This window comes from Daktulosphaira vitifoliae, unplaced genomic scaffold (genome assembly GCF_025091365.1).
Source record: "Daktulosphaira vitifoliae isolate Bord-2020 unplaced genomic scaffold, ASM2509136v1 Scaffold_2, whole genome shotgun sequence".
Taxonomy (NCBI): Eukaryota; Metazoa; Arthropoda; class Insecta; order Hemiptera; family Phylloxeridae; genus Daktulosphaira; species Daktulosphaira vitifoliae.
The window spans coordinates 3,149,349-3,158,394 of NW_026099573.1; the positions used below are offsets into that span (position 1 = coordinate 3,149,349).

The 9,046-nt window shown below is 26.9% G+C and overlaps 1 protein-coding gene across 1 annotated transcript; it reads right to left on the reverse strand.

Annotated features, from left to right (window-relative positions):
• Positions 1–2,825: 2,825 nt before the first annotated feature.
• Positions 2,826–8,993, reverse strand: LOC126898821 (uncharacterized protein CG4449). The gene is made up of 7 exons (XM_050673213.1): positions 8,859–8,993; positions 7,291–7,411; positions 7,156–7,236; positions 6,951–7,080; positions 6,215–6,331; positions 6,009–6,153; positions 2,826–3,342 (listed from the first exon to the last, which is right to left on the reverse strand). The coding sequence occupies exons 1-7, from the start codon at positions 8,902–8,904 to the stop codon at positions 3,041–3,043; spliced, it is 942 nt and encodes a 313-aa protein (XP_050529170.1). The 5' UTR covers positions 8,905–8,993; the 3' UTR covers positions 2,826–3,040.
• Between the last annotated feature and the right edge of the window lie 53 nt (positions 8,994–9,046).

The following is a 9,046-nucleotide window of genomic DNA, read 5'->3' on the forward strand; positions in this document are numbered from 1 at the left end:
GCAGGAAGTCATTGATCTGACAGTTTGCTCAAATGAGTTACTTTAAAAGATAAAAGGGTAGAAAGTATCCTCCGAAACCTTTTCTTTCTGATCATAGACACTTACAATTCACTTTGGAAATTAACAAAGTTGAGACGGAGTACTATAGGAGCCCGAAAACAAAAACTGGGACAACTACAAGGCAGATCTTTCTCGTTATCTGAATAACCTACAGTTTAGATTGGGGTCGAGACAGAGTACTGAAAGGGCTGTAAATATACTACAGGACTCCATTGTCTCGGCTTACAAAGAAAACTGTCCTTTAATAGAAAGGAAAGGTACAGGACAGGGTGTAACTTGGTGGAATGCTAACCTGTCTAAATTAAGAAAGAGTTCACGTAAGATCTTAAATAAAGCAATGAAATCAGGTTTGGAACAACACTGGGAATCCTATAAGGACGCCCAAAGAAACCACAAAATCTCCATTGAAAAAGTCCAAAAGAGAAAGCTGGAAGAAGTTCTGTAGGGATATACAACAACTCTCTATAGCAACTAGACTTCTGCAATCACTAAAAAATGGACCAAACAAAACTGTCGAGGCAATACTACTGCCAGACAGCATGTTCACCAATAACGATAATGAAACATTATCATATTTGATGAATACACATTTTCCTGACTCTGTAATTAATAATAGAGAACAGTCAAATGATACACAAGACAATCAGGTGACCTGTGCTGATTGGAAACTAATCAGGAAAGTGATAACCATAAGTGGAATAAGATGGGCAATTAGTGTCTTTGGCAATTTCAAACCTGCCGTCTGTAACGAAATTTTCCCTGTACGTCTGTAAGAAGGGTTAGAGTTAATTGTTCCCCATCTCTGCAAAATATTTAGGGCACGCCTCGCCTATGGTTATCAACCGTAAAGTTGGCGTAAGGTCAGGGTGGTGTTTATACCCAAACCTAACCGAACTAACTATTATGAAGCAAAATCCTACAGGCCAATAAGTCTTACTTCATTTCTTCTTAAGACTATGGAGAAACTTATTGATAGGTACATCAAGGAGGTGCCTATAAAGGAGAACCCTATACATGAAAACCAACATGCGTATCAAACGGGGAAATCTACTGATACAACTTAAGAACTTAGTCGCATACAGAGAATGGCCGCCATAGTCATTACTGGAACATTAAGAACTACACCAATGGTCACATTAGAGGCACTAATCGGATTGCCTCCTCTGCATCTAGAGGTTAAAGCTCACGCCAAAGCCACAGCACTAAGATTCCACAACTTAGGTACTTGGATTTTGGAGAGTGACACAGCAGAACACGGTAAAATAATAAAAGAAATAGACCCTGGCTTTTTGGAATACCCCTTGGACTATATCAAACCGGTCCTTAAGAATAACATTCCCTACAAAGTGGAAATCACTACACGTAGAGAATGGAATATTAAACACCTGACTGAAAAATGAGGATTTGTAATATATACAGATGTATCCAAAAAATCAGGAAAGGTAGGTGCTGACATTTGGGGTCTAAAGCCAGGAATAAATGTCAGCATGTCATTGGGCACAACACCCTCGGTTTTCCAGGCAGAGGTGATGGCGATACTGGTAGGGGCTCAGAATCTGCTAGTATACAAGAATAAGAAGATAACTATCTTAAGTGACAGTCAAGCTGCTTTGAAAGCACTCTATAATGACCAGGTGTATTCAAAGCTTGTCCTCGAATGCAGGGAAACTTTAGAATGACTATCGAGGTTCAACAAAGTTACACTAGCGTGGGTACCGGGACACAACGGTGTCACTGGAAATGAGAATGCTGACTTTCTAGCCAGGAAAGGAGCAGAGAACACCTATGTTGGACCAGAACCAGTAGTAGGACTCACTGAGCAATTGCTCAAAGCACTACCCAAGAATTAGAGCAGAGAATAACACAGGAAGTACTTGGTAGTACCTAGACAATCCAAAATGTTTATCAAGAACCCCGGTCTATTTCTGTGTGATCTTAATAGCATGACTAGACATTAAATAAGCACTTTAACAGGTCTACTGACAGAACATAGTCAATTGCTTATACATCTTTATGCAATGAGGGTATCGGAATCACCATTGTGCAGGAAATGTGGAGTAGAAGAAGAAGACTCATTTCACATTATGTGTGAATGTGAAGCCTTGTCTACACTAAGATCAAACTACCTGAGTAAACTTTTTCCTGAAATAGATATAAAAAAACCTAAGACCCAGAGAGATACTTAAATTCGCCGGAAAGACAGGACTCTTTGGTCATCCATAGGGGTAACTCGATGATCCACTCTTATACAATGATAAGTATAATATAATAACACTTCGGTGATAATACTTAGGTGGGTAAACCGAATCAAGACAACTCGGTATGAAGTGCGCACAATGGACCAACAGGTCTGAGTGCATGGGCATTATGTCCACCTCGATAAAAACTAAAACTAAAAAAAATGAAATTTTTTACAAATTAAAAAACACCAAATAAAATCAACAGCTTTGTTAATTTATTAAAACAAAGCTACTATAAAAGTAGGTGTTTAGAGAATAAAAATTTATTAATTTTAAACCTTAACAAATAGTAAAATTAATTTATACAATGATTATTAATTATCGATATATAATTATACAAGTCGATTAAAAACATATTGAAAGTTGGTTAAGACTACAATTTAGATAATATTATTAAGCTAATTTATTTTCATTGTTAAATATTAAAAATAAATTGTCACTTGAATATTAAAGAAAAATCAGAATTTAACATATCTCAAGTATTACACATGTTGAATATAAAGATTTGATCAAGTTTCTTTCCACGTTATATTTAATTAAAGGTTAAAATATGTTTTAGATTTTAACATAAAAAAAATGCTCTATTTTTTTTTTTTAAATTATAAAGATAAAAAACAAAACACTTAAATATTAATAAATTTTTAATTATTAAGAGCTCATACATTTTTTTACATAATAGTTGTTAAATAATTAAAATAAATTATATACTTTTAATTTTTAATAGTAATATTTTAGTATTTTCAGTTTTTTTTATAAAGTTCAAAACACTCACCACCATCAAGTTCTAAACTATCCATAGTATCAGTTTTTTTAATCTTTTCGCCATCAAATTCTAATGTGAATGAATCCATATCTAGGCCTAGCTTTTCAGATAGTTTAATATATAATATAACCATCGTTTCAACCTTTTTCATACTTAAAAATATCGGATGTTTTACATCTTTCTGCATAACTCTAAATTGTACTTCATTTTCTGATAGTTCTTCATTATATTTAATAGTAGATCTCTCATCCAAGCTTTTATAAAATTCTATTTCACCATCTATAAATAAAATATACTAAAATAGTATTAACTTATACTGTAGTTATACAAAAATTTTTATCATAAAATAAGTAACATTAAAAGCAACATATTCCATAAATAAAATCCCCTAATAATAATTCTAAAAAAGTGCACTACAAGTGTAGAAGTAAATGATATTCCTCTTTTAATAATATAATTTCTATGGTTGAAGCCTGAAAACTTCAATCAAGAAAACTTGATTAATAACATAATCTTTGACATTGTAAAATTAAAATAATGACAAATTAATACATGCCAATTATACGCTAAGAAATACCAATAACATTCCTATTAAACTGAATCAATAAATTATTCCTCATAAATAATTGGTGAAATATTTTGATTCACATCTTAATTTAAAGCTATGACAGAAAAGTATGCAAACAAAACTAATAATTGAACAATTTATACTGTTTGTATGGGGAACATTCCAAAATTTCATTAAATAAAAATGGTCTATTTTATGTGGCAATTATAAAAACAATTTAGATTTACAATATACTACTGCGGAATTGTATTAGTAGTCCAACATTGATGTTATTCAATGATGTCTGAATGTTGTACTCTGTACCAACTTCGTAGTTTATTGGTACGATAGAAATGACATTATAATGACACCATTTGCAAACACTTGCGCAAAAAATAAATAAATTTTCCCACAAACATGAGATGAGATTAACAAACCACATTAACAAAGCAACCATTTAATTTTTGGACAATTCTGAAGATATCGTACATCTAAAAAGCCATAAACCTAATGACTTAGTTTTAAATTAGGTTAAGGAACCACTTCACTGGAAGTGTAACTTTACACATGTGTATTCTTAATGATAGTTTAATAAAATGTTTTATATAGATTTATTCTAAAATACAATTATAAAGAAAATTTTATTTTAAATTAATAGTCATTTGGCTATTTTAAATATATATATATATACACAGAGTGATTCACTTATAATACCACTTAATTAATCGAAGAAATAATATTAATAATTTTAGCTTCGATGCGAAGCTGAGAAGGTATTGGTTTTACTAAGATGTGTTTTTTTTTTTTTGTGTCTGTTACCACTTTTTCTCAGCTCTCACCGAACCGATTTCTTTCAATAATACGTCAAAAGATCACAAATTGTATCTAGTCGAAGACATTACCGATAAAAATTGAAAAAATTCCCTCGTTCCCCGTAAATGGGGGAAACCTCCAAAAAAATTACGCATTTAAAAATTGCTAATTTTCGAAATTTTTTTTACTTAAAAGTGCCATTACTTTTTCAAAAATAAACATATCAATATAATTCTTTTTTATATAGATGCATAATATCATTACCTTTCATTTTGTATATTTTTTTCATAAATTTAACCCTTAACCTGCCCACAAGGGGGGATTTAAAATGACAACTTTTTCACAAAAAGTTAACTTTTTCAATATAACTTTTGAAAATGTTCCGGAAGGTCTGAAACTTTTATATATATCTTAAATTAAAGCTAATGTAATGTTCTTTATTATACAAAAAAAAAATTTCGTACTTTATTTATTCTTCACGGTGAAAATGGCTACCGAATGCTATTATTGTGTGAAAATTCTCGATTTTATGTTTTACATTTTTAACTTTATAATGCTATGACATATTGAAAAGTGTATGGATCAACATTATTTTTTTATGAGAAATAATATTTTTTAATAATCCCTTTTTCATTCGATATACTTTATCTTAATTAGGATATTAATAATGAACTAGCAGATCATGTAGCTTTTGGAATAATCCACCAATTTTTTAAAATTAAACACTATCTAAAGATTTGCATCGAAGCGTTTTTTTTTGATAGTGATTTTAATCACTGTCAGATATCATTATACTTGATCCAACTATGCCATGTCACTACTGTGCTGAGTTTTTTTTATTTGTTTCTTTTAGTTCAATGTTTCTCTTAATTTTTCAATCATACAATTATTTTATGTTCTCTTGTTATAAAACAGCAGCACTCGCTCTTCACTTCCAGTTATTACTATACATTATTAATGACTACCGAAATATTAGTCCAAAAGTTGTTATTGACCAGTCCTTTTTTTAATTAGATCATTATCTAATAAATAAGTTAATTAATTATGTATTGCTATTTGAAAAATTAAAGTTGACACCCTAAAAAGGTATAAGGGATGAACATAAAATAAACTTTATGATTGAAAAATTAAGAAATACTACATTGAACTAAAAAATATTAATGTTTTTTTTTTTTTTTGATTAATTAAGTAATTCATTAAGTGAATCACCTGTATGTAATTATGTTTTATTTTTTGATATAAAAATATTTTTTATTATTTTTTACACGTTTATCATCATTTTGTTAAAAAAAATATAATTCTTGTATTAAAAAAGTTAGAAGATTTAATATTTATTTACTTATAATATATAACAGTTTTTTAAATAATAAATTCAATTTCTGTTAAAATAATAGTATTTTTAAAAAAGAAGAAAAGCTATGGTGTTCACATAGAGCATACCAACAAGAATTAATATTCTTATGCTACATAAAAAGAACTTTTCTGCGGAAAACCCATAATTTGTGTTTAAATAAAATAAATACTTTAATAATATTTATTTCAAAAAAATACTTATCGAGATCAAATTTACATTACAAATCATTACCAATAAAATCTGTTATTTTGTAATTAATTGAATTAGGTGTATCACTTGATGACACTGGTTTCTTATTTAATTCTAAATATACATGAGATTTGTTAATATTTTCTAATTCCGCAAAATGTTGGTATATACTTTCAAAAGACTGAAACTGTATAATTAAATAATTATTACTGATAAAATCCATAAGAATTTAAATAATTTTTATTTACCATTCTTATAGGAAATCGGTAGGTACGTATTTTACGCCAAAATACTTTAACATTTACGATTCGATTGATAACATCAAAAGAATCTTCACTATCTTGAAAATTTTTCTCATCAACTACCTAAATTTAAAAATATAAAACATTTTGTAATAAAAAAATTTTAAATTATAATTAATGGATAATAAAAATTGTATAGCAATTACACAAAATATAAATCTTTCATTCATGACTTTATCACAAGAGGGATGAATGAAATTATTTTTTAAATTGAGTAAATGGAGCCATTTATTATGTAATAAATTCCCAGTATTGTTCTTTTTCAATCTAGCCCTTATTTAAAAAATTTTCAATAACCATTAACTATTTGTATATCAATTTAAGAATGTCAAAATGTTTAACATTAATTTACTGATAAATCAAAAGAAGTATTTTTACTATGTGTTTTCAACAATACTTTTATGAAAACACCTTTTTATATAAATTTTTTTTCATAATCAAAAATTTTCTGAAAAATAAAATTCAATCTTTGAAATCAAATCATTAATGTTATAAAAGCATCTAAAATTACAATACTGTTAAATCATGTTTTATAAGAAAATAAAAAATCTCATTTTGTATTTATAACTTGTATCTAAATAAATTAGTCCATAACTAATAAAATATTCATTTCTAACAAAATACAAATAATAACTCCACAAATATATATTTTTAATTAAAGTTATAGAAACACAATTCATACAATGTTTTCTTCATCGAGGGTGATTACTCTGGGCATTTTTGGTGAAGGTATATTATAACCATCATCAAAGTCGCCAATGCATATAATGGGTCCATTAATCTTTTGGCTGGATTGAGAATCATTTTTTCTCCTACATAGTATTAAAATAGCAATAAATTAGTGAAGTTACTTAATGTGACTTAGAATAATTACAAATAAAATATACTTGTTTCTTAGTTGAACTTTATTATATTGAATATCTGGACATTCAGGGTCATTAATACTTGCACTTGGCACTAATTCTTGACTAAAAAAATGTTTTTTATAAGAAACACATATTAAAAAAAAATTATATTATTACTCATCAAGAATAATCTGAGGTACTGGTTTCTTTACTGGTAAAATACTAGATGAGTCTTTTTTACTTATATTAGAATCAATAGTTGACAAGACTTTTTTCTTATTATGTTCTGTTTGTAACTCTAATATTTCATTAAAAAATAACAATAAATATTAAAATATAAAATGTACATTAACAATTCTACAAAACAATAAATACATTTTGTCACTTATCATGAAAAAGCTTTTATGTGTAAAAAATCAAATATGTATTGTAAGATACAGTATTTTTATCCGATTCTACGGATATCAATATTTTTCTATTTTTTAATTTTTTATAAATAGGAAGTTTTTCACGCCAAACAATATCATTAAAAAAAAAATAATGAAGTTATTATTATTTTTTTTAATGATAAAGTTTTTGATAATTGTTTGTTTATTATTTCTAAACTGATAATCTTAAACAAATCTATTGAACTGATCATCATTTCTTGTATTTAAAAATTACTAATTATTAAATCTGATTGTGAAAGTAAATTAAATATTAATTTAAAGAAATAGTTAGTTTCCATATTTACTATTCACTTTAAAAAATAGCCAAGGTAAGATTGTTACTACCCTAATTTTGTCTACTTCCAGATTTATGGAAAATTTTAATTTGGGTTAAATTATTTAAAATTAAATAATTGATATACATTAAAACAAAATAATAATTAAAGATAAAAAATAAAATAAATAAATGTATACAGAAATAATTAAAGCTCAGCTAGTTATGTGGTTTCAGATACCTAGCTCAGTTAGTAATGTGCTGTGCTACATAGAATTGTAAATTCCCTTAGTCACGAGAAGTAGCTTTTAAGAGAAGTTGATAGGGATTAAACATAAATAAAAAAAAGAATTACAAAGATTTTGTTTTTTTTAGTTATGTCATTATATATGTCAATAATTAATATTATAAAATTTATTGATATTAAAACCAAAACCAATTATGTTAATTTTTAATTAAAAGAACTTTATAAAGTAATTATTTACTTTATACAACTAGCTGAAAATTAATATAATAAATGATTAGGGAAAAATATATAAAGTTCACTATTTTAGAAAATAGATACATATTTTTGGTGGTATTTTGTTAGTCTAGTGAAAGTTTAATATATGACAATAATACTAATAATTCAATCTAATTATAATAAACCTAAAGAAATCTAGTTTAATTTGATACTGTTTCATTTTTTTACACAATAAGAAACAGTTATATTTTTATAGCTAAGTATAATAATAATATACTAGGTAAATTTGTGTTTCAAGCAAAAGTATTACAAGTTCATATGAAGTTTTACACTACTTAAGTATTTTTCTATAATTAGACTACATTAAATACTGATTTTTCTTACAAAGCTAAATTATTTAACCATATACTAAAATAAAAATTGCTTAAAAAATAATACCTATTACTATAAAAGTAAATTAATAAGAATAGATAAAATTATAGTATCAAATAAGTTACTGGTTGATTTTGGTTAATTTTTATCGACAAAATATTCCAACCCTTATTTCCGTATAATAAAATTTAATATGACGTTTACTAACTTCGAAATTGTGATGCAAAATCAAAAGGATCATCGTTAAAATCCATAGCAATTTTTAAAAATTTAACAGTTACAAACTAAATAACTTGAATATTTATGATAACGTATTAATGTTACTCACACACGGCATTCAATAATTGACGAACTTAGATAATAATTAAAAGATAATATTCATACACGGCCTCCTAT

Coding starts and splice junctions, on each gene's coding strand:
- LOC126898821 (XM_050673213.1), bottom strand. CDS start 8,904: ATGGATTTTAACGATGATCCTTTTGATTTTGCATCACAATTTCGAA. Junction 7,081..7,155: donor AAAGTTCAACTAAGAAACAA/GTATATTTTATT, acceptor AATACTATGTAG/GAGAAAAAATGATTCTCAAT. Junction 3,343..6,008: donor CAAAATAACAGATTTTATTG/GTAATGATTTGT, acceptor TTTTATTTATAG/ATGGTGAAATAGAATTTTAT.